The sequence below is a fragment of the Suncus etruscus genome, chromosome 17, assembly GCF_024139225.1.
Source record: "Suncus etruscus isolate mSunEtr1 chromosome 17, mSunEtr1.pri.cur, whole genome shotgun sequence".
Classification (NCBI taxonomy): domain Eukaryota; kingdom Metazoa; phylum Chordata; class Mammalia; order Eulipotyphla; family Soricidae; genus Suncus; species Suncus etruscus.
The window spans coordinates 73353742-73379921 of NC_064864.1; the positions used below are offsets into that span (position 1 = coordinate 73353742).

General features: G+C 46.4%; 1 protein-coding gene and 1 non-coding gene across 2 annotated transcripts in view; both read left to right on the plus strand.

Annotated features, from left to right (window-relative positions):
- PPP1R13B (protein phosphatase 1 regulatory subunit 13B) overlaps nt 1-26180 on the plus strand; it is a 103371-nt gene that overhangs the window by 63134 nt on the left and 14057 nt on the right. The window contains exons 4-7 of the mRNA XM_049790328.1: nt 3591-3667; nt 20635-20736; nt 21597-21771; nt 23655-23851. Of these exons, the coding sequence (XP_049646285.1) occupies nt 3591-3667; nt 20635-20736; nt 21597-21771; nt 23655-23851 (551 nt within the window). The remainder of the gene's footprint in view (nt 1-3590; nt 3668-20634; nt 20737-21596; nt 21772-23654; nt 23852-26180) is intronic.
- LOC125995348 (U6 spliceosomal RNA) lies at nt 1707-1813 on the plus strand. The gene has a single exon (XR_007490888.1). It is a non-coding gene; the product is annotated as a U6 spliceosomal RNA (small nuclear RNA).

Genomic DNA, 26180 nt, shown 5'->3' on the forward strand with positions numbered 1-26180 from the left:
GATCCCCCGGCGTCCCATATGGTCCCCCAAGCCAGGAGCAACTTCTGAGCGCATAGCCAGGAGTAACCCCTGAGCGTTACTGGGTGTGGCCCAAAAAAAAAATTGATCAACTAAATTATTTAAAAGAGGGAAAAGGGGGGCCGGAGAGATAGCACAACGGCGTTTGCTTTGCAAGCAGCCAGTCCAGGACCTAAGGTGATTGGTTCGAATCCCGGCATCCCATATGGTCCCCTGTGCCAGCTAGGAGCTATTTCTGAGCAGATAGCCAGGAGTAACCTCTGAGCACCGCCAAGTGTGGCCCAAAAACCAAAAAAATAAATAAATAAAAAAGAATATTAAAAGGAGTGATAGCATAGGGGGGAGGTGAACCAACCCAGTGTTCCCTCGAACAGTGCCAGAAGTAGCTCCTGAGTGCCATCCCAGGAATAACCCCTGAGTACCAGGGGGATGGTGAGAACCAAAAACAAAAATGTAGGGGCCGGAGAGATAGCATGGAGCTAGGGGGTTTGCCTTGCATGCAGAAGGAGGTGGTTCGAATCTCGGCATCCCATATGGTTCCCCAAGCCTGCCAGGAGCGATTTCTGAGCGTAGAGCCAGGAGTAACTCCTGACCACTCCCAGGTGTGACCACCCACCCAAAAAAAAAATAAGAGGGCTAAGAAAAAAACCTGTCATATGACAATACTCACCCTGAGCTGAGCTGCAAGAGAAATGACCAGTTGGGAGGGCCCAGAGGGAGTGTTCAGGGATTCAGGGGCTTGTATTTCATTCTGCCAACCCGAGTTCCATTTCTAGTACTACATGATCCTCTGAGCCTCACTGGGTGGCCTGGCCAGTCATGTGTGCAGTATCATTGGGCCGTCCTGTTGCGCTGCCCACGTATTTGGCTGAGAGGGCACTGGAAACCTGAATTGCTGAACCAGAAGTACTCAGTTGTACTTGTGGTACAGAAGAGAAAAGATTATAAACAAGGAACAACACTGAGAAACTGTGGGGCATAGGACTTACTTCCATTACATACGTCAATTACCCTCAGATCAGCAGAAATAGACGGTAGGGCCCAGAGAGGCAGTGAGGATTCAGGCTCCTACCTTACTTGGGTAACCCAGGTTTGGTCCCTGGTACCTGAGTCTCACCAGGGGTCACTCCCGAGCCAGGAATGCACCCCAGTCTCTGCCCCCAGTCTTCTCCCATGAAGGATGAGATAGACATTGGACTCGGGGTCGTTTTTTTTGTTTGTTTTTGTTTGGTTTTTGGGTCACACCCGGCACTGCTCAGGGGTTATTCCTGGCTCTATGCTCAGAAATCGCCCCTGGCAGGCACAGGGGACCATATGGGGTGCTGGGATTCGAACCACTGTCCTTCTGCATGAAAGGCAAATGCCTTACCTCTATGCTATCTCTCCTGCTCCCTCAGGGTCTTTTTTTTAAGACAGTGAGTGCTTTAGAGCTCTCTTTATTTGGACCAGTAAGTTTATAGAAATATAAATGTTTATGTACCATAAATGATGCGGTGAAAGATTTGTAATGAACTTTGGTCACAATAAAAATAAATTAAAAAAAAAGAAATATAAATGTTTATGTTTCGGGGCACCACGGTGCTTCTTTTGTTGTTATTATTTCTCTAGATGTTTTGAGGCCACACCTAACAGTGCTCAGGGCTTACTCCTGGTGGAGCTTGAGGTGCCAGGAATAGAATCCAAATCTGGTGTTCGCTTCAGCAGCACATATACTAAAATTGGAACTATACAGAGAAGATTAGCATGGCCTCTGTGCAAGGATGACATGCAGATTCATGAAGCGTTCCATATTTAAAAAAAAAGAAAAAGAAAAGGGGGCCGAGAAGGTGGCGCTAGAGGTAAGGTGTCTGCCTTGCAAGCACTAGCGTAGGACGGACTGCGGTTCGATCCCCCGGCATCCCATATGGTCCACCCAAGCCAGGAATGATTTCTGAGCGCATAGCCAGGAGTAACCCCTGAGCGTCAAACGGATGTGGCCCAAAAACCAAAAAAAAAAAAAAAAAAAGAATCCAAATCTATTGCATGCAAGGCAAGTTCCCTACCTGCTGCACTATTGTCCTAGCTCGTAAAGCTTTTTATGGATAGTCTAGTCCCTTGTTTTTGTAGTGGGCACTGGAGATGGGGGGAGCTTCCAAGCAGTACTCAGGGACCCTGAGCATTCCCAGCAGTACTTGTCCACCCAAAACTTATGGCTTAATGCTTGGGCCCAGTGGTGTGGTGCCAGTGAAGAGCGTTTCTTGCCAGGGGCTAAAGTAGGGTCCCTGTGCCTATAGGACAGCCCTACCCCTGACCAGTTCTCTTTCCTCTCTCTCTGGCCCCCTCTACCTCCCACCGGGCATTGGTGCATTGTGGGCATGTGGTCCTGTTATCAAGTATGACAGAGACAGCACTTTCTCTTTGGCCCTGGGTTCTATCTAGTGATGGGCATCAGCATTTTTTTAAATGAATAGGTAGTAAACTCTATTTAAGGCTGTTCTTTGGTTTTCGTTTGTTTTTGGGTTTGGGGCCACACTGGTGGTGCTCGGGTTTCTCCTGGCAGGCGACCATATGGGATACTGGGAATCGGACACGGGTCCATCTTGGATCAGCTGTGTGCAAGGCAAATGCCCTACTGCTGTGCTATTACTCAGTCTCTGTTCTTTGTTTTTTTGAGGGAGGAACATCCTTTGGTGCTCAGGTTTGATTTCTGACTCTGATCAGGGATCACTCCTGGTGGGGTTCAGGTATCCTATGTGGTGCCATCATTCAGACCATTCATTCAAATCAGTCATTCAGATTGGTTTGACTCTGATCAGGGATCACTCCTGGTGGGGTTCAGGTATCCTATGTGGTGCCATCATTCAGACCATTCATTCAAATCAGTCATTCAGATTGGTTTTATGCAAGGCAGCACTCTCCCATTGTGCTCTTGCTGTGGCTTCCTGCTCTCCTCTGAAGAACCTCATGGACTAGAGAAAGCTCAGAGGTTTGGGGGCATGTGCTTTGCATGCTGATGACCCAGATTGAATCACTGGACCTGCCAGGAGTGAGTAACTCTTTAGCACTGACAGGTCTGGCCACAAATCCCCTCCCTATTTTAAAATAAGGCTTTATCTTATACTTTATTATAATTAATAAGTCATAAAGTATGTATAAAAAGTTACTGTGAAATATACAATATAAAGATTACCCTCAACTATTTGAAAGTATTAGAATTTTTTGCTAAAAGTCAACTTTAGAATCCTGAAATGAGAAAGCTAGAAAAAAAATTTAAGGGAGAGATAGCATGGAGGTAAGGCGTTTGCCTTGCATGCAGAAGGTCAGTGGTTTGAATGCGGGCATCCCATATGGTCCCCTGAGCCTGCCAGGAGTGATTTCTGAGCATAGAGCCAGGAGTAACCCCTGAGCGCTACCAGGTGTGACCCCAGAAAAACTAAACAAAACAAAACAAACAACAACATATATATATACCTATACTAAGATCTGAGTTTTCCAGCCTGGTATTTTGTGCTTGTGTTTAATAAATATTTAAAGTGAACAAGTAAGGTATCTTTTCTCTAGACTGTCTCAGTAAGTTTGGTCTTCTCCTTCAGGAGGTCGCCAAACTCAGGAGCAAAGAATGCAGAGGAACGCGATGAATGTACCTGGAGAAAAGCACAATGAAAACGGGGTAAGTCAGGGAACTGCCTCTCATTCTCGGAGCTCTGAGGCTGTTCCTATTGCGTATGGGTCCCCGCTGGCTGAGCTGGTTGGGCCATGCACGGCTGTAACTGAATTCAGGCTTGGATGTGCTTTGGTCCTTGAGTCATCTCCCTCCCCAGACTGAATTTGTTCATTGCTTTTTATATGTATCACTGAGTTTATATATCTTTTAGCTATGAAGAATGGCTTTTGGGGGCCTGAGAGATAGCATTGCGGTAGGGCTTTTGCCTTGCACACAATTGACCCAGGACAGACTTAAGTTTGATTTCTGGTATCCCATATGGTCCCCTGAGCCTGCCAGGAGTAACCCCAGAGCACCACTGGGTGTGGCTCAAAACCAAAAAAAAAGTTTAAAAAAAGAGGTGCCAGAGAGAGCCTAGCGGTAGGGCATTTGCCTTGCACGCAGCCAATCCAGGATGGACAATGGTTCGAATCCCATCATCCCATATGATCCCCCGTGCCTTCTAGGAGCAACTTCTGAGCACAGAGCCAGGAGTAACCCCTGAGCACCGCCAGGTGTGACCCAAAAACAAACAAAGTCTTTTTGCTAAAAATGGTTCTTTTTTTTTTTTTTTTTTTTGGTTTTTGAGTCACATCCGGGGCGCTCAGGGGTTACTCCTGGCTCTACTGTCAGAAATTGCTCCTGGCAGGCTCAGGGGATAAGAAATGGTTATTTCTGTTGAAACTCTCCAGTACTTTTAAGAAGCTCAAGAAGCCCTCACTGAGCCGGTTTCCCAGTGCACCCCTAACCGTGTCCTCTGTACACCACCGTATAGGATACCAGAGAACAAACCTGGATCAGCAAAACCAAATAAAAAACAGGGGCTGGAGTGATAGCACAGTGGTAAGGCATTTTTACCTTGCACACAGCTGACCCGGGATGGACCTGGGTTCAATCCCTGCCATCCCATATTGTCCCCGAGCCTGCCAGGAGCGATTTCTGAATGCAGAGCCAGGAATAACCTCTGAACATCGCTGAGTGTGGCCCCAAAACCAAAAAAACTAAAAACAAAATAAACCTGGGTCAGCCGCATGCAAGACAAGGGCCCTCCCTACTGTGCTATTGTTTCTGCCCCTGTTTTAGTGGTAACTTTTCCAAATGATTTTAAGGCTAGAGAATTATTCATTTAGTTTTCTGATTTTGCCATTGACCTGTAACCTTGGGCAACTTACTTCCTAACAAAATGCTTGGCATAAGCAAGTCACTAAATAGAAGATCATAGGGGTGTGGATATGGCCCAAAGGATAGGGGGTATGCCCTGCATACGTGTGATCCTGAGTGTTATCCCTGCCATCGCAATTGGAAAAAGAAAGGGAGAGAGGAGGAAGGAGGGAGGTGGAGAGAGGAAGTATAGTGGGGGGATGAAGAAAGGACAGAATGAAGGTGTAGTGAGGCAGGCTTCCTCAGACAGTGAGTGCATCAGAACTTTGAAACTAGCCAAATTCAAACCAGTCACTACTTCCAGCTTAATATTATGATGGCTCCTGTGGTACTTTTCGATTTGACTACTGATAGGACTTTCAATGGTGTGTCTAAATCTCTATTTCTTAGCTTAAAGCAATCTTTTTGCAGGAGCCTCCTCCCCTGCCATCGTTTTCCAGGACACCACACGGTAGAGAGAGAACACAGGCAGCAAAGACACAGAGACAGGCTAATGAGACACATGTTAGGGGAGAACAGGGCTTGAGAAGCTGAGGATTCTTAGTGAGGTCAGATGCAGTTTCTCCAGAAATAATGCTTGCATTTCTTTTTTTTTTTTTTTTTTTTTGGTTTTTGGGCCACATCCTGTGACGCTCAGGGGTTACTCCTGGCTATGCGCTCAGAAGTTGCTCCTGGCTTCTTGGGGGACCATATGGGACGCCGGGGGATCGAACCTCGGTCCGTCCTAGGCTAGCGGGCAAGGCAGGCACCTTACCTCCAGCGCCACCGCCCGGCCCCCATAATGCTTGCATTTCAAGATCAACAGAACTGAAACTTGAAACTAAAAATTTTAATGTGTTTGTAGCCTTTTATGTGAGCTTGTAATTAGGGGAAGCAGGTCTGAGGTGAAGCATTTCATCAAAGTTGCTACTATATTTTAAAACACACACACCTGCCTTTTAATCCTAATAATACATTACCTTTGTGCAGGACTTTATTGTCTACAAAGCACTTTGAGGCACATATTTAAAGTTAATGAGATGTCAAGAAATACTTCTCCAGGAACATTTCATTGTGGCCCCTGGCCGTGGTTACTGGCTTGTTGGTGGTGCTGAAAGGAATGGGGTGGGAAGACTGCATGGTCCCTAGGAACCAGCAAGAGCTGCAACTATCCCCCAGGCACTTTCCCAAATTCTCTCTAAATCTGGAAATATATAACCTTGAAGATATTTGATCCCTAAGGGTAGGGTAGAGCCAGGAGTAAGTCCTGAGTGCTGCCAGGTATGGCCCAAACTCCCCCTCCCCCATAAAATAGAAGATCTATTTCATGCTATAAAAAATGATTTGAGCATTAATAAATTTACCTTATTTAGTCAGTGTTTCAGTTTTATTTTTGTTTGGGGCCATAGCCAGCTATGCTCAGATCCTACTCTTGAGTTTATACTCAGGGGTCATTCTGGCAGGTGAGGGGAACCATACAGAGTTCTAGGAATCAAATTCAGGGTGACCTTGTGCAAAGTAATTGCCCTAGTCACTGTATTATTTCTCCAGCCCACAGAGTTTTTTAAAAAACGGAGTTTTTGTTTGTCCTTTTGAATTAACTTGTAGCTTATATACTGGTCATGTAGCTTGCCTTGGATATGTAAAGCCCTGAGTTTGCCTCTTGTGCTGGAGAGAAGGGGAGAATGAAGGAGCCCAGCGAGCTTAGGAAAGGAAGTTGTGTTTGGGGACTGAGGGGAGAGGTAAAATGATGATATACTTTAAAAAATCAGTTACTGGGGCCAGAGAGATAGCATGGAGGTCAGGCGTTTGCCTTGCATGCAGAAGGATGGTGGTTCGAATCCCAACATCCCATATAATTCCCCGAGCCTGCCAGGAGCAATTTCTGAGCTTGGAGCCAGGAGTAACCCCTGAGCGCTGCTGGGTATGACCCAAAAACCAAAAAAAAAAAGAAAGAAAAATCAGTTACTGATGCCAGAGTGATAGTACAGCTAGGCGGGTGGGTGTTTGCTTTGCATTCAGCTGACCCAGCTTCAATTCCCAGCATTCCATATGGTCCCCTGGGTCTGCCAGGAGTAAACCCTGAGCACTGGGTGTGGTCCAAAAACCAAAAAGAAAAAAAATCAGTTGCTGATTTGCTTGTGATAATTTTAACATGGAGTGAAATTTGGGGGAATACTTTAGGCCTAGAGCACAAGTTTTGTTTTGTTTGTTTTTGGGCCACACTCATTTGACACTCAGGGGTTACTACTTCTGGCTATGCTCTCAGAAATCGCTCCTGGCTTGGGGGTGCTATATGGGACACCAGGGGATCGAACCGAGGTCCATCCTAGGCTAGCGCTTGCAAGGCATACTACCTTTAGTACAACCGCTCCAGCCCCAGCACAAGTCTTTTGCATTTAGGAATTTCTGGGTTCTATTCCCTGGCACCAAATTGAAAAAAGTTACAAATTTGATTTTGACTTCTTTGATTCTTTTGTTTTTTTATTGAAAAATAAACAGAGAATGTGTAAAAATGTACAGTTTAAAGAATTTCTAAACAGAAATCCAGATTACTACTATCCACATGCCCAGAATAATTTTCCTCATTCTTTTAGAAATAATTCTATCCCATTTATTTCATTTTTGTTTTAATTTTTGGGTGTTTTTGTTTGTTTGTTTTGTTTTGGGGCCACACCCTGTGACGCTCAGTAGTTACACTTGGCTATGCGTTCAGAAATCACTCCTGGCTTGGAGGACCATATGGGACACCTGGGAATCAAACCATAGTCTGTCCTAGGTCAGACGCATGCAAGGCAAAGACACCACTACTCCAGCTCCTTGTTTTAATTTTTGGGCCACACCTGGCAATACTCAAGTTATTACTGTCTTGTGCTCAGGGGACCATATGGGATGCTGGAGATAAGAACCCAGGTCAGGGGCTGAAGAGATAGCACAGTGGTAGGGCATTTGTCTGGCATGTAAAAGGACGGTGGTTCAAATCCCGGCATCCCATCTGGTCCCCCAAGCCTGCCGGGGGCAATTTCTGAGCGTAGAGCCAGGAGTAGCCCCTGAACACTGCCGGGTGTGACCCCCCCCAAAAAAAAAAAACCAAAACAAGATAAGCACCTTCCCACTGTACTATCTCATCAGTCCTGATTTTTTTCTTTATTACATTTATTTTATTTTTGTGCCAGAGATCAAACCCAGAGTCTTATACATGGAGGACAAGTTCTCTACCATTGGACCACCTCTCTGATACTCTGAACTATTCTGGTTTTAGACATATTCTTTATGTCTAAAAACAGTTACTTGGAATCTTTCTAACTTTACAGAAAAAGGGTGATTTTGGAGATTGGTGTTTAATCAAGTTAAATACATATAGCACAGTATAAACAGAGTATTAAAAGTAAGTATGTGGGGCTAGGAAGTATGAGTTGGGGACAGTCTGGTCCTGGTGCTGGAACTTCGGGAAAGCCCACACACATCTCAGTGTAAAGCTGTGATGAATGAGGCACCAAATTACTGGGCATGGTTGGAAATATTGAGATGGGCATCAGGAAGAATCTAGAGGCTTCTACAGAGGTTATGAGTGTCCAGAAGCTTTGGCAGCATGGTACCAAATTATAAATATGCTGGCAGAAGGAATATGGAGATAGACAAGGGCAGTGCCAAAGAAGGAAGGACAAGGCAGCTGGCCAGGGAGGGGCCTACCTTGCAAAAAGAGCCAGTTGCATTCAAGACTCCATCTGTGCATTGTGAGATGTAGGTGTGGGATGAGGTAAGGAGATGGGAGATGGGGGAGATGGGCATCTGTGATGTCATTGCTGGCTATTTCTTAGGGTAGTCACAACTACTTGAATCTCAAAGAGTGAGACTTAAAATCATTTCACCAGGAGCCGGAGAGATGGCACTGCTGTAGGGTGTTTGCCTTGCACACAGCCAATCCGTGACAGACAGTTGTTCAAATCCCGGCATCCCATATAGTCCCCCTTGCCTGCCAGAAACGATTTCTGAGCGCAGAGCCAGAAGTAACCCCTGAGCGTCGCCGGGTGTGAACAAACCAAACAAAAAATCATTTCACAAAAATTGTCCAAAATGATGACTATAATCCAGGAGCACTCAGATAAACTAAAATTTAGAAGGAATGTCACTTTTTTCAAATGATGGCATAAACAAATGATTTAGTAATAACATAATCTTTGAAGAAATGTTTAATTGATGTAATGCTATCCAAGGAAATAAGTTTCTTAAAAATCATCTTGCAAGAACATGGTGAGACTGAGATTTTAAGTTAGTTTACCTCCAGTTCACTTGACTTACATGAAGTTGTCCCACGGAAGCAGTGGCTATTGAATTTGCTCTGGGGTGAGAGGAGTAACCCTAGGCAACATGCACTGCCGTCCCGCCTTCCTCCAGGATGTCCTCTGTGCTTCCAAGCAGGTCCTGTCATTCTGTTTCTGTCTTCCAGAAGCACAATCATCTGGAACTGTCTTTCTGGCTAGTTTTATTTCCTTATTTTATATGCTAAAATCAAGTTTATCTTACTCCTTTAATTTTGTTCGGTTGCTATTTCTGTTTGGGGGACAAAGCTGGTGGTTTCAGAGAACCATATTTGGGACAGAAGGCCAAAGAAGGGTCAGCCGCATGCAAGGCAAGCACCTTCAATCCTATGCTGTCTCTCTGGCTCCACATTTTCAGGAGGGGAATTATCCTTTCCTGAAGAGGGAACATTTATCTACAAGAATGTTCATGAGCATTGGTGTCTGGGGTCCACTGGATTGTCTGCTCTTCGCTGGAGGAATCGCATGTGTCATCGTGCAACTAAGAAAGTGGAAGGGGACAGTTCCTGGCTTGCTGTTAGGATTCTTTTTTTTTTTTTTTTTTTTTTGGTTTTTGGGCCACACCCGGCGGTGCTCAGGGCTTACTCCTGGCTGTCTGCTCAGAAATAGCTCCTGGCAGGCACGGGGGACCATATGGGACACCGGGATTCGAACCAACCACCTTTGGTCCTGGATTGGCTGCTTGCAAGGCAAACGCTGCTGTGCTATCTCTTGGGGCCCGCTGTTAGGATTCTTACGTGCCCTGACGTGACCTGCCATGAGTAGGGGAAGAGAGCCAGCCAGTGCCTAGAGACTCCTTCTCAGTAGGAGTCAGCTGGAAGATTATCATATACAGATCCACAAATATAATGGCTAACTGTAAACTCAGAAATGTCTGCTTGTCTAACATGCATCATTGTGCTCTGTGAGTGGAATATTCAAGATTCAGTACTGGTTTAAAATCTGCATGCTTTCAGCTCTGGGATTACATAAACATCCTGAGTATCAGAACAATTGTGTGAGATTCCTTAGAGGATCAGGAAGACTTTCAGGAAGCAGATGGTATCTTTTTTTGGGGGAGGGGGGGGGTCACACCCGGCAGCACTCAGGGGTTACTCCTGGCTCTGTGCTCAGAAATCACCCCTCGCAGGCTCAGGGGACCATATGGGATGCCGGGATTTGAACCTTCGTTCCTCCTATGTTGGTTGCATGCAAGGCAAATACCTTACAGCTGTGCTATCGCTCCGGCCCCAGCAGATAGCATCTTAAGAGAGGGAATAGGGAGAATTATAAAAATTGGCTGATGGGCATTTTAGGCAGAAAGACAACATATATGAAAATGCAGAGGTGGGAAAATTTCTTCTAGAGCAGGGGTCTCAAACTCAATTTACCTGGGGGCCGCAGGAGGCAAAGTTGGGGTGAGGCAGGGCCACATAAGGGATTTCACTTACCGAATATTCGCAATAAAAAATCGCATTAATAAGAAAAAAATCGCAAAAAATCGCATTAAACATTTGTATACCCTGAACGGAACTGCTCAGGGCATGCGAATGTTTAATGCGATTTTTTTCTTACTAATGCGATTTTTTTTTTTTTTTTTTTTTTTGTTTTTTGGGCCACACCAGCATTGCTCAGGGGTTACTCCTGGCTGTCTGCTCAGAAATAGCTCCTGGCAGGCACGGGGGACCATATGGGACACCGGGATTCGAACCAACCACCTTTGGTCCTGGATCGGCTGCTTGCAAGGCAAACGCCGCTGTGCTATCTCTCCGGGCCCACTAATGCGATTTTTATTGCAATTATTTGGTAAGGGAATAATCGCGAATACTACGATATTTGAAGGCCGGCCGCAGGCCACAAAATGTTGTACGGAGGTCCACGAGTTTGAGACCCCTGTTCTAGAGTGAAGAGCTAAATATAGCATTGCAAAAGATCGCGTGAGTTTCTTGGAGCTATTTTTATAGGCTCAAGTCAAAGATGATGCTGGGGTTTCTGTGAACATGCTAGAGACGTTACTAGAGGAAGGGCACAGAGAGAAGGGGTTTGGCTTCAAACATGCTGAGGCTGCGGTTCGGGCCAGATGTAGAAAGAGAAAGGTGAAGTGGCTGGTTAGAACCAAGGTTCGAAGACAGGAGCCTGCTAGGCTCACTGGGACAGGCAGGGTTTATGAATTGAGGTAGATTCCACTAACCTACCACTATATGCAGAAGCAACATCACTCAGTTAGCCCGGAAATCTTTCTTCTTTAAAGGAACAAGCAGAAAGTTTTCTTCATTGTCCCCAAGTCTATACCACTCTTCCCCATGGGTCCAATAGGGTGAAGGTGGGAGAATAATATTGCCTATTTTGGAAATACTGGGTTAAATTAAGTAATGAAGACATAGTAGGACACACTGTCAAACTTAGAGAGCCTTGAATTTGAATGCTTACGGGGTTCTCTTCAGAGTATAGTGTCATTCTGTACAATCTGGGGTGAAATGGGAAGTGATCTAGGAATCCACTTTTGCTTGTGAAAGGACAGGCAGCATGCTTAGTCAGACTGTTCACAGGCCAGAAAAGTAGCACAGCAACTAAGGTGTTTCTGCTTTTCCTTTATTGTGGGAAGTGGTAAGGTACTTTTCTGGCATGCTGTCAACTCAGGCTAGATACTTAGCATCACATGTGACCTCACTAGGAGTCCCACTAGGAGTAAGCCCTGAGCACTGCCAGGTGTGGCCCCCAAACAAACAAAAACCCCTCTGTTCTCTAGTGCTTCCTACTCCCAGACAAATCTCTTAGGACTGAAGTTGGCAAAAAACTGAGAATAGAGAATGGAGGATCCAGAGTCTGTGAGGTTTCATAGGAAGGGTGTGTGCCAGGTTTTTTACTTTCACAGTCTTTGATGTGCCTCTCTTTGAAGATGGGCTGGGAGATAGTACCCAGTCCCGGCAGTCTCTGGGGTCAAACCACCTCTGGCATCACGGGGCACAGGTGTGGCACTGCGAAGCCCAAACACTTCCACATTCTTGGGCTGTAGCACTGAACCAGTTGGCCAAGGATCACAGGGAGTGGTCCTGGGACCTCTGAGTGGCTCTTTACAGCAGAACAACATAGTGACTTCTAGAAGATGGAACAGTGAAGGTGGGGCTCTGGCAGCTCCTAAGACAGGTTCCCAGTTGGTAGAAGGTTGAGGAAGGAGCTGATGCAGGTGGTTCATCAATATGAGATGGGACCTAGAATATCACATCATTAACAGTTACTGTCTGTCTGAATGGTCAAAGGTTTCCCAGTAGGCAGGCCTAGTTGAGGAGAGGAGATATAAAGGAGTTGTCCTTTGGAGGACTTCAGAAAGCAAAAATCATCCTTTTAAATAATAATCTTCACCATTTTCTTCCTTTCTCCTTCCTTTACTCACTCAGCAGTACTCAGAGGAACCATGTAATGCTGGGGACTGATCCCAGATCTCCTGCCTGCAAAGCCTGGGGCCATCCTACTGAGCATCTCTCTTGCTCTCTGTACCACTTGGGCCAAAGAGATGTGGAGCAGTTGTCTTGCATACAGCTGATCTGGGTTTGCTCTTCAGTACCCCATAAGGTCTGGTCTCTGAGTGCAGAGCCCTGAATACCACTAGGTACTGTGCCAGGGGCAGAGCAGCGATCTTGCCAAGGAGACGCCCAAGTGCAGTCCTACACTGTTCCATGATCTTCTTTCGACAGATACTCAGGGCCCCCCACGCAGCGACTGAGTTTGCAGCTCCTTGACATAGCCACAGCAAAAAGCAGGAAAACAGAGGAGGATCTTGAGGGCCAGAGCATCAGGGAGGTACAGCAGAAAGGGCCTTGGCCTTGCATAATCTAGGTTCAATCCCTGGCATCCCATGTGGTCCCCCAAACCCGCCAGGAGCAATTCCTGAGCACAAAGCTGGAAATAACTCCTGAATACCACTGGGTTTGGCCCAAAAACCAAAAGAAGAAAAATAAGAAAGCATCATTAGGGGCCAGAGTGATAGCACAGTGGCAGGGCTTTGCCTTGCACGCGGCCAACATGTGACCGACTCTAGTTCGATTCCTGGCATCCCATATGGTTCCTCAAGCCTGCCAGGAGTGATTTCTGAGCGCAGAGCCTGGAGTAACCCCTGAGCCATCAAAGCCAAACCAGAGAGCACTTCAAATGTTGATTAATTAGCCTAGGCACCCGGCACACAGGGTATGGAAGAGACACCGCTGTGCTCCCATAGTGAGTACTCAGTACACCCTTCAGACTCTCCCACTTTCTGGTGCTCACTCCTCACTCTGTTCCGTGCTAGGCAGTTGGGCTGTGTGAATCCTCTACACTGATTTTGCCTGAAACTATGATGTCCTAGTATTACTTCTTGGGCCAGAGCAATAGTACAAGTGGTAGCACACATGCCTGACAGGTATAGGCCCTAAGTCTGTCTCCAGCACCACATGCCCTATGCACTGCCAGGTGGAGCCCTGGTGGCCTGGGCACTGCTGGATCCAAACAGTGTCATGCCCTCAACTCCAGACCAAGAACCATTGGTTATTGGCCCCTCTAGGCACTGCTAAGGTGTGTACAGGGGTTAAGGCACTTGCCTTGCACACTGCCAACCTATGGTCGTTCTCCAGCACCACAAATAATCCCGATGGAGTTATGATCCAGGAGTAATTCTTTAGCACAGAGCTAGGAGTAAGCCCTAAATACAACTGGGTGTGGCCAAAGCACATCCCCCAAAAAAGAAGTCACTTTTAGAGCATTTATTGTGATTTTGAATGAATCTTTATTCAAAAGAAACATCTGGTTTTGTGGGTTAATTGCAGGAGGGGTTTAATGTTGTTATTGGCACATGTTGAAAAGCATATTTAGAACATATTGGCAGAATTTTTAAGTGATACATTAGCTAGGATGTAAAGCTGTTTTTGTACTAATATTTGACAACATTAACATCTACAAAAACTCATTAACGATTTGAGATGAAATTGTTTATGGAGTTGAATTGATTTATCTGCACAGTTTGGAGAAACTGCCATGTCTCTAACACCTGAGCTATCATAATGCTAGTTTCAGAGTTTTCTTCAGATACTGCCAGAAGAAACAAAACTACATTTGATTAAAGCCCTTTTACCTACTGACTCTGACTCTCAAGCGCTTTTAGTGGTAATTAACAAGTGAGCATTAATATTCCGTCATTTCCAGTGGTTTCTTGGACCCCATGTGCTTAATGTTTGTGCTACTTCCGGCTGTGCTTTGGATTGGAGGAGCAGCATGCAAGGCACTATTTCTTTGGCCCTGTGGTTACTTTTAAAATAAATCTAAATTTAGGGGCCGGAGAGATAGCATGGAGGCAAGACGTTTGCCTTGCATGCAAAAGTTCGGTGGTTCAAGTCCCAGCATCCCATATGGTCCCCCGAGCCTGCCAGGAGTGATTACTGAGCATAGAGCCAGGAGGAACCCCTGCCCCTGAGCGTTGCCAGGTGTGACCCCAAAACCAAAAAAAAAAAAAAAAAAGTAAAACAAATCTAAATTTAGTCCTGGGGCCTGGGGCTGTTTTTTAATATTTAAAGTATCTAGTTCTGAGGCTGAAGAGGTGTGCAGGATCAAGACACTGGCCTCCTGTTGGGCCGGCGAGGTTCCGCTAGAAGTAAGGTGTCAGCCTTGCAAGCGCTAGCCAAGGAAGGACCACGGTTCGATCCCCCGGCGTCCCATATGGTCCCCCTAAGCCAGGGGCAATTTCTCAGCACTTAGCCAAGAATAACCCCTGAATATTAAACGGGTGTGGGCCCCCCCCCAAAAAAAAGACTGGCCTCCCAGTGTCCTACCTCGATTCAGACCTTAGCAGCCCCTTAAGTCCCCTCTGTGCCACCACAAGTAACTCTCAAGTACTGTGACACATCTGCCCCTGTCTAATTCTGAGTTAATTTTTCAAATATTTTATATTTGAAAAAGATATGTTTATATATATTTAGAAAATATTTCTAATTTTTCAATTTTTTGTTGTTGTTGTTGTTTTTGGGCCACACCTGGCATTGCTCAGGGGTTACTCCTGGCTCTCTGCTCAGAAATAGCACCTGGCAGGCATGGGGGACCATATGGGACACCGGGATTTGAACCAACCACCTTTGGTCCTAGATCAGCTGCTTGCAAGTCAAACGCCGCTATCTCTCCGGGCCCTAAATACTTATTTTTTATTTTTTAATTTTTAAATTTTTTTTGGTTTTTGGGCCACACCCGGCATTGCTCAGGGGTTACTCCTGGCTGTCTGCTCAGAAATAGCTCCTGGCAGGCACGGGGGACCATATGGGACACCAGGATTCGAACCAACCACCTTTGGTCCTGGATCGGCTGCTTGCAAGGCAAACGCCGCTGTGCTATCTCTCTGGGCCCGGCCCTAAATATTTTAATTTGACAGTTTTGTGAGCAGTTTTCCTTGTTTACAGCAGCAGGAATCAAATGTAGGGCCTCATAAAGGCTAGGCCTGTTCTCTGCATGAGCTTCATCATCTTCGCCTATTAGACAGTTTGATCAGTCATGACTCATACTAATAATTAGTACAAATGAGAAAGCTAGAAAATGAAATCCCTTTCCATATCTAACAGGTCAGGGACTAGGTTATTTATGAAAGATCTCATCATAGTATAGATTTGGTAGCTTAATTGTTGCCATTTTAAGGCTTACTTTTTTTGGGGGGGATGGGGACCTTTTAGGCCACACCTGGTGATGCTCAGGGGTTACTCCTGGCTATGCACTAAGAAATCACTCCTGGCTTGGGGGACCATATAGGACGCCAGGGATTGAACCTCGGTCCATCCTGGATTAGGCACATGCAAGGTAAACGCCTTACCACTTGTGCCACTGCCCCAGCCCCTACCAAGGCTTACTTTTTATTATCAAATGCTATTTACATTGGAATCATCTTTGCTGAGAATTTGACATTTTCTTTTGAAAGATGATAATTAACATTTGAACACTGGCAGAATGTAAAGAAGCACGTGGCCTGTGTCACAAGCAGAAGCTAAGCTGACCCTTCACTCTGGGAACACTGGCGGCTTCTCTAAGGCAGATAGACACTACCATCACCCCCACTTCTTTCTTGTGTTCGAGCACACCCAGCTGTGCTCTCAGTTCTATTCCCCATGATACTCAGGGGCCTGATTGCGAAGTCCAGCCACCAAACCCTGGGCTTGTGCCTGTGAGGTGTGCTCCAACCCTTTAGATTCCCTCCCCTGCCTCTATGCTCTTTCTGACATCGCTCATCCTAGAGAATCTAGCGTATTTGTGCGGTACACATGTCAGTTCAGGAGGACGTCGCCCAGGCACCACTGACTGTAGCACTGGTAGCTTAAAAAAAAAAAAGGGCCGGAGAAATAGAATGGATGTAGGGCCTTTGCCTTGCATGCAGAAGGATGGTGATTCGAATTCCAGCATCCCATATGGTTCCCCGAGCCTGCCAGGAGTGATTTCTGAGCATAGAGCCAGAAGTAGAGCCAGAAGCACCCCTGAGTGCTACCGGGTGTGACCCAAAAACAAACAAACAAAATAAAAAACTCAAAAAAGAGGGGCCGGAGAGATAGCACAGTGATAGGGTGTTTGCCTTGCAAGTAGCCAACCCAGGACGGATCTGGATTCGATTCTTGCCATCCCATATGGTCTCCCAAGCCTGCAATTTTTTTTTCAGGAGCGATTTCTGAGCACAACGCCAGGAGTGGTCCCTTAGTGCCACTGGATATGGCACAAAAACAACAACAAAAAAAAAAAAAAAACTCAAAAAAAAGATAAAAAAAATTTTTTTTGTTTTTTGGGCCACACCCATTTGATGCTCAGGGGTTACTCCTGGCTAAGCACTCAGAAACTGCCCCTCGCTTGGGGGAACCATATGGGACGCCGGGGGATCTAACTGTGGTCCTTCCTTGGCTAGCGCTTGCAAGGCTTACCTCACCTCTAGCGTCACCTCTCCGGCCCCATAAAAAAAGATAAAACTTTTTGCAACATTTTCACATTGAATAATGAACTGAACATATACTAAAGTATTGAATATTGCATTTTTTGACCTACAAATTAGGGTGGCTTATATTTTTACATACATCAAAAGAGGGTGTATAGTAGCAAATGCAACACTTACTGTTTTTTTGTTGGTGGTGGTTTGTTTTTTGTTTTTGGGCCACACCTAGCAGCACTCAGGGGCTACTCCTGGCTCTCTGCCCAGAAATCTCTCCTGGCTAGGCACCTGGGATCATATGGGATGCCAGGATTTGAACCACTGTTGGTCCTGGGTCTGCCGCTTGCAAGGCAAGTCCTCCCACTGTGCTATCTCTCTGGCCCCAACACTTATTGGGTTGTGTGTGTGTGTGTGTTTTGCTGAATCTCTCTCTCCAACTCTTACCGTTTTAAATAAAATTTTAAAAAGCCAGGGCCAGAGATAGCACAGACGGAGGGCCTTGCATGCAGCTGACCTGAGTTTAATTTCCAACACCCCATATGGTTCCTGAATGCCACCAAGAGTAATTTCTGAGTACAGAATAACCCTTGAGTGCTCCCAGATATGGCCCAAAAACCAAAAAAAGAAAAAAATAAGGGTCTGGCGAGGTGGCACTGGAGGAAAGGTTCTGCCTTGCAAGCGCTAGCCAAGGAAGGACCGTGGTTTGATCTCCCGGCGTCCCATATGGTCCCCCCAAGCCAGGGCAGTTTCTGAGCACTTAGCCAGGAGTAACCCCTGAGCATCAAACGGATATGACCCGAAAAAAAAAAAAAAAACAAAGAAAAAAAAAAGGAAGAAGAAAAAAAAATAATAGAAAAAAAGAAGTTAGGGGCCAGAGAGATAGCATGGAGGTAAGGCGTTTGCCTTGCATGCAGGTCGGTGGTTCGAATCCCGGCATCCCATATGGTCCCCTGAGCCTACCAGAAGCGATTTCCGAGCATAAAGCCAGGAGTAACCCCTGAACGCTGCCATGTGTGTGTGTGTGTGTGTGTGTGTGTGTGTGTGTGGGAGAGAGAGGGAGGGAGGGAGGGAGGGAGAAGAGAGAGAGAGAGAGAGAGAGAGAGAGAGAGAGAGAGAGAGAGAGAGGGAGAGAGAGAGAGAAGAGAGAAGAGAGAGAGAGAGAAAAAGAAGAGAAGTGAGAGAGAGAGAGAAAAAAAGAAGAGAAGTGAGAGAGAGAGAGAGAGAGAGAGAGAGAGAGAGAGAGAGAGAGAGAGAGAGAGAGAGAGAGAGAGAAAAGAAGAGAGAAGTGCTAAAGCCCTTTCTTGGGCCTAGATAGTATGCTTGGTAGGGCACTTGCCTTACACACAACTAACCTAGGTTTGATCCTGGTACCCCAGATGGTCTCCCAAAGCCTTCAGAAGTGACCCCTTAGCACAACCAGGCATGGTTGATAAAAACAAACTAACTCTTTGTTCTGCTGATTTTTCATCTTTCCCATCTAAATAGTTGGAAATTGGCAGCCAACTTTATTAATTGATGTAAAGCAGGAATTTCAGACATTTTATTGGCCTGACAGGTGTGTGTTTTTGTCTTTTCAAATGGAAGTTTCAGATGTGAGAGCGATCTGGCTGCGACATCTTTCACCCCATTGATCGCCAGGGTTGATTCAGCTGATCTGGCTGGCTAGGCGGTGTCCCATTCGTCCCTCCCGAAGCTGCGCGCTCGGTCGAAGAGGACGGCCTTCCCCAAATAGAGACAGACCGTTCTTCGGTCGAGGGTATACCAGTAGCTGCACTCCCCTGCTAGAACCTCCAAACAAGCTCTCAAATGGAAGTTTCTAAAATTAAACATTTGACAGTACCTAGTTAGGAGAAGGTCTTGGTCCATATTCCCTCTTCAGGTTCACAGGTTAGCAGTTAAGGCTACTGAATAAATCATATATATTATTATTGGGCCACACTCAGTATTGCTCAGTGTTACTTCTGGCTCTGTGCTCAGAAATCATTCCTGATGAGCTTCAAGGGACCATATGGGATGCCAGGATCAAACACAGGTCAGTTGCAGGCAAGGTAAACACCCTCTCCACTGTGCTTTCAGCCACTGTTGTTCCATCTTTAAAGCCAATAATGTGCTTGAACTCTGTTTGATGTGGGGAGAATGGAGCTGGAAAGAGAAACTTAGAATCATTGTTCAGAGTGGGGTTGAGGGGCACAGCAGGTAAGGCCTTTGCCTTGCACATGCCAATCCAAGTTCAATTCCTGGCTCATCCATATGGTCCCCTGAGCATACAGGAGTAATTCCTGAGTTCAGAGCCATTGGATATAGTTCAACAATCATTTTTAAAATATATTGGGCTTGGGCCGGAGAGATAGCATGTCAGTAGGGCATTTGCCTTGCATGCAGAAGGACGGTGATTCGAATCCCGGCATCCCATATAGTCCCTCGTGCCTGCCAAGAGAAATTTCTGAGTGTAGAGCCAGGAGTAACCCCTGAGCGCTGCCGGGTGTGACCAAAAAAATGAAAACAAACAAACAAACAAAATTGGGGTTAGAGGGCCAGAGTGATAGCACAGTTGTAGGGTGTTTGCCTTAAACATGGCCAACACAGGACAGACGGTGATTCTAGTCGCGGCATCCTATATGGTCCCCCGAGCCTGCCTGGAGCGTTTTCTGAGCGCAGAGCCAGGAGTAACACCCCTGAGCACCGCCAGGTATGACACCCCCCCCCAAAATAAATATGGGCTAGGGGGGGCCGGGCGGTGGCGCTAGAGGTAAGGTGCCTGCCTTGCCTGCACTAGCCTTGGACGGACCGCGGTTCGATCCCCCGGCGTCCCATATGGTCCCCCAAGCCAGGAGCGACTTCTGAGCGCATAGCCAGGAGTAACCCCTGAGCATCACCGGGTGTGGCCCAAAAACCACAAAAAAAATATATATATATATGGGCTAGGGGGCAGAGAGATAGCACAGTGGTAGGGCTTTTGCCTTGCAAGCAGCTGATCCAGGATGGACAGTGGTTCAAATCCTGGCATCCCATATGGTCCCTGCCAGGAGTAACTCTGAGCGCTGCAGGGTGTGACCCAAAAACATATATATATATTCTTGAGTGTATTAACTGAGTGTATAACTAGGAGTAACCCCTGCGCACTGCTGTCTACTGTGGCCCAAAACCAACACACACACAAACACACACACACACACACACACACACACACACACACATTGTGGGCCTGGGGTCAGAGCAATAGTAGAGTGGGGAGGGTGATTGTCTTGAACGTACCGAATCTGAGTTCAATTCCCAGCTTCCCATCTTGTCCCCCAAGCACCACCAAGAATGATTCCAGAATGCAGAGCCAGCAACCCTGAGCACCATTGGGTTTGGTCTGAAAACAAAACACCAGGAAATGGGGCTCAGCTGTAGAGTGCTTACTTACCCTGTCCTGTGAGGCCTAGGTTCAATCCCACAAAAGACAAAACTAATTGAAGGCAAAAGGATGAGTGGAAGTAAAGGGCTCCGAGCTGGTTGAGCTGGATGAGGGAGGGGCAGGGAGGCCGACGGGGCTGTCCAGATGTCGAGTTAGCTGTGTGTACCCTTCCCCACAGGTTGGGAATCCTCGGGTTGAACTTACTCTCTCAGAGCTCCAAGATATGGCAGCCCGGCAGCAGCAGCAGATCGAGAATCAGCAGCAGATGCTGGTCGCCAAGGTGAGTCAGAGAAGCGGATGTGGAGACACCCGTTTTCAGCCATCATTGGAGGGTGGAGTTCATGTATCCGTGGTTGATACCTGGAAGTGGGACAGTGAGACCCAACTGTTAGCACAGCACCTTTGCTCTTCCCTCCGAGAGTGTATTGTAGCTTCTTGAAGCCAGGCAGAAGAGCAAACCTGACCTCAGATATACACAGTCCAATCAGCCCTGGAAAGAGAACATGAGAACATTATTTCTCTGTGAGAGATTTGTTGGTTTGGTTCTGGGACACTCAGAATTACTCCTGGTGGTGGTCAGGGCACCATATGGGAGGCGGGAGATCAAACTCATCAGCCACATGTACCACCAGTGCCTCCCTGCTGTAATAGTGCTCCGTCTTCTTTGTTCCTCTCCTTACAAATAATGATCTGAGACTACTGCTGCTTAAGAACCAGGAAGTGGCGCAAAGGGCTGAAGCCCCAGGTTCACTCACACCGCAAGGTCCCAGCCATCATTGGGAGTGGCCCACTTGTAAATCATGAGTGAATCCTGGTTCACCCTGAGTTTGGAGTCAGAAGTAAGCCCTGAGCACTGCCAGGTGTGTCCCAAAAACGAAAAACCAACAACAGCAACAAAAAACAAAAGGAAATGGAGTCAGCGGCATGGATCAAAATGGGGTCATAGATCCACTTGCAAAGAAGGCACTACCCGCTGTGCTGTGCCTGGCTGTGGGGAGAGTTTCTCTTAGCAGGAAGCCTGGCTCCCACTAACTGGACATGGCACTTTTGGCCCACCTTCCTCCGCAAAGGCCCTGATGGTCTGACTCGTGCCCCAGTAGGTTTCAGTTTTCAAGCTCAACCATTTCCCTTTTTTATCAGGAGCAGCGTTTACACTTTCTAAAGCAACAGGAGCGCCGTCAGCAACAGTCTGTTTCGGAAAATGAAAAGCTCCAGAAACTGAAAGAACGAGTTGAGGCCCAGGAAAACAAGCTAAAGAAAATTCGTGCCATGAGAGGACAAGTAGACTACAGCAAAATTATGAATGGCAATTTATGTATGTACCCCATTCCCATGCAGCCCCCACATACACACCAAGGAGGGCAATTCCGCTTCCACTCTCAGTCTGTAGAGTTAAGGCTTCAATTGGAGAGCATTGACGATGTTCTGCTCTCTTCTTTTTCTGCCAGGGAAACTTGGGCTGGCTGAGGTCAGCCCATGAGACCCCTTGCAGCCGTGGGGGTGCAGCAGGGAGACCATCTCTCCGTTGGGGACAGCAGCCAGGAAGGCTACTAGTGGGGCGCTTTAGCATCAACTCATTGTCAGTCTTTTCAGGGAATATCTTCTGTGATAGCTGGATTATTAGGATAATTGATACAAATGTTCGCTTAGGTTTTTGTATGGACTCTCTTACTAATTATTATTTCATTTAACTCTTGCTTTGGAAAACCTGTTATCCATGGACTTTGACCAAACTAGTTTTCGAACGAATTGGCTTAATTAAAGCCTGATCGTTACAGATGAGGTAGGCCATTTGCCTTGTATGTGGGAGGATGGTGGTTCAACTCCCGGCATCCCATATGGTTCCCCGAGCCTGCCAGGAGCGATTTCTGAGTGTAGAGTCAGGGGTAACACCTGTGAGTGCTGCCGGGTGTCACACCCCCCCCCCCAAAAATAAAAAAGAATTGCTGGTCTGCTTAGCCAGACGATAGCACAATGCAGGTTATTTGCCTTGCACTCAGCCAACACAAGACTAACTCAGGTTTGATTCCCGGCATCCCATATGGCCCCCAGAGCCTGCCAGGATCAATTTCTGAGCACAGAGCAGGAGTATAACCCCTGAACACTGCTGGGTGCGGCCCAAAAACCAAAAAAAAAAAATAAAAAATAGGGGGCCGGGCGGTGGCGCTGGAGGTAAGGTGCCTGCCTTGCCTGCGCTAGCCTAGGATGGACCGCAGTTCGATCCCCCGGCGTCCCATATGGTCCCCCAAGAAGCCAGGAGCAACTTCTGAGCGCATAGCCAGGAGTAACCCCTGAGCGTCACAGGGTGTGGCCCAAAAACCAAAAAAAAATAAAAAAATAAAAAAAAAAAAAATAAAAAAATAAAAAATAAAAAATAAAATAAAAGAATTGCTGGACTGCATGAATTGTTGTCAAGCACATAAGAATGTGTATTTTGGGGCCCGGAGAGATAGCACAGCGGCGTTTGCCTTGCAAGCAGCCGATCCAGGACCAAAGGTGGTTGGTTCAAATCCCGGTGTCCCATATGGTCCCCCGTGCCTGCCAGGAGCTATTTCTGAGCAGACAGCCAGGAGTAACCCCTGAGCATCGCCGGGTGTGGCCCAAAAACCAAAAAAAAAAAAAAAAAAAAAAAAAAAAAAAAAGAATGTGTATTTTGGTTTTGGTTTTTTTTTTTTGGGGGGGGTGACACCTGGCAGTGCTCAGGGGTTACTCCTGGCTCTATGCTCAGAAATCACTCCTGGCAGGCACGGGGGACCATATAGGATGCCGGGATTCGAACCAACGTCCTTCTGCATGCAAAGCAAACACCCCACCTCCATGCTATCTCTCCCACCCCAAGGATGTGTATTTTGGATTGTACATATCATGTTTTCCTCTTCAAGGTGATGTTAGAATTGAGCTAAAGGGGGGCCGGGTAGGTGGCGCTGGAGGTAAGGTGTCTGCCTTGCAAGCGCTAGCCAAGGAAGGACCGCGGTTCGATCCCCCGGCGTCCCATATGGTTCCCCCAAGCCAGGGGCGATTTCTGAGCACATAGCCAGGAGTAACCCCTGAGCATCAAACGGGTGTGGCCCAAAAACCAAAAAAAAAAAAAAAAAAAAAAAAAGAATTGAGCTAAAGGTAGAGTAATTACAAAAAATGTCACCAAACACAAATACTATCAACAAAGTAATTTCTTTTCTTTGTTTATGGGGATTGTAGCTGCTGAAATAGAAAGGTTCAGCGCCATGTTTCAGGAGAAGAAGCAGGAGGTGCAGACCGCCATTCTAAGGGTTGATCAGCTCAGTCAGCAACTGGAAGACCTGAAAAAAGGGAAACTGAATGGGCTACAGCCTTACAATGGCAAACTTACGGGTCCTGCAGCTGTGGAGTTGAAGCGACTATACCAGGAGCTGCAGGTAATCAGTCTGAACTGGTCTTCTGGGTCCGGCTCTGTACTTTCTCCCAGCACGCACCAGGAGCCTCAGGAACCAGACATAGTGAACAGGTTCTAGTTGAACAGTAATACCGTTACAACATTCCTTTAGTACAAAAGAATTTTAGTATAAAAGAATTTTAGAAGCCTTTGAAAATATAATTCACAGGCCATTATAATCTACTCATTTAAAGTGTAAAATTAAGTAGGTTCCCCCCCACAAAGAAATCTTCACATCCACCAGAACTGTTGATCTTAGGTTATTTTATTACTCCCAAAATAATTTTATTTTTAAGCCATCACCCCACAATCTCTTTTTTTTCTTTTTCTTTTTTTTTTTTTTTTTTGCGGGGGGGCCCACACAGTCAGGGGTTACTCCTGGCTGTCTGCTCAGAAATAGCTCCTGGCAGGCACGGGGGACCATATGGGACAACGGGATTCGAACCAACCACCTTTGGTCCTGGATCGGCTGCTTGCAAGGCAAACACCAAGCAGCGCTATGCTATCTCTCCGGGCCCACCCCACCCCACAATCTCTTAGCATTCAGTCAAACACATCTGCTTTCTCTCTATCTGGATTTACCTATCATGAAAATTCCAGTCAATAAAATCAGGTACTAAATAGTTATGTCACTGACTTCTTTTACATGGAGCATTTAATACAGAATTTAATAAGCAGCATCATAAACATTTGGAGAATCCAGTTTAGATGGTATTTAAAGACTTTGGAGGACCTGAGAGGTAGTACAGTAGTTAAGGCACTTGCCTTATATGTGCTGACCCAGGTTTAATACCCTCCAGTGTGGCCCCTGAGCAACAGCGTCTTGGGGTCTGAGAAGGGTTACCTCCCCAATAAGTAAGTAAATAAAACCTCTATGTAAACTTTGTTTTTACCAAATTGATGCCTCTTGCTTAATTTTTTTTTCAATTCTTTTGCATTCTGGGAACAGAACCCAAGACCTCACACTTACAAGGAGTATGCTCTAGCATCCCTGTTCTCCCATCCTCTTGTTCAGTTCTTTGGGGAGGGCGGTTGTTTTTTGTTTAGATCATACCCTGCAATGCACAGGACTGACTCCTGGTTCTGTGCTCACCGATCTTTTCTGATTTTGGTCAGAAGACCCTATTGGATGCCAGGAATTGAACCTGGGCTGGGAACATGGAAAGCAAACTGTATTGTCACTCCATCCCCTATCTGGTTCAGTTCTGATCTAGTTTGGGCCACACCCCTTTATTTCTACCATTTTGGCGGCTCAAACTTGGGTGCCGATAGGTCCTGTTCCAGGTAAGGGAACTGCTTCTCTGTGTTCCCAGCCTGGGCTGGTCTTCCAAGGAACAGCCTGCCTGGGACTCTAACTCACACCCTACTCTGATTTCTCACCTCCTCAGGCCTGCTTAGCTGTTCCACAGTAAAGCGGAGACAACTGCTGGGATTGGGGCAAACTGGCTAGCATCCCTCAGAGGTCATATGGCCAAGACAAAGTTTACAGTCTTGTTAGCATGTGCTAGAAAATACACCATTTTGTGATATAATATAACTAGAGAATCAAACAAAGTCACTTGTTCTGCTAAATCCTTTATAAATGCCTAGAAATAGAAATCTGTGCTTTGTTCATTTAAGCAATGATTAAACATGCAGGATTTTTTTTTTTTTTTTTTTTTGGTTTTTGGCCACACCCGTTTGACGCTCAGGGGTTACTCCTGGCTATGTGCTCAGAAATCGCCCCTGGCTTGGGGGAACCATATGGGACGCCGGGGGATCGAACCGCTGTCCGTTCCTTGGCTAGCGCTTGTAAGGCAGGCACCTTACCTCCAGCGCCACCGCCCGGCCCTAAACATGCAGGATTTTAAAGGATTTTGGGGGGTAGGAATGTGATGAAGTTTAGAATATAGTTTGTTTTTGTTTTGTTTTGTTTTGTTTTGTGTTTTGAACCACATCCAGCAGCGTTCAGGGGTTACTCCTGGCTCTGCACTGAGAAATCGCTCCTGGCAGGCTCGGAGGACCATATGGGATTTCAAGAATATAATCTGGATCCGCCCTACTGCTGTGCTATTTCTCTGGGCCCTAGAATATAGTTTTGAGTTGGATTTTGTTTTTCTTTCATTCTTGGACTGTACCTGGCAGTAGTTGGGGTCTCTCCCTAGAGCCCTGGGTCTGTGCAGGAATCAAACCCAGAACACCATGAATCTCTTCTCTGACCCTCTGAACCACAATCCTGGCCCCAGGATGTTGTTGTTTTTTTGGGGGGAGTTTTTTTTTTTTTTTTTTTTGGTTTTTAGGTCACACCCGGCAGTGCTCAGGGGTTACTCCTG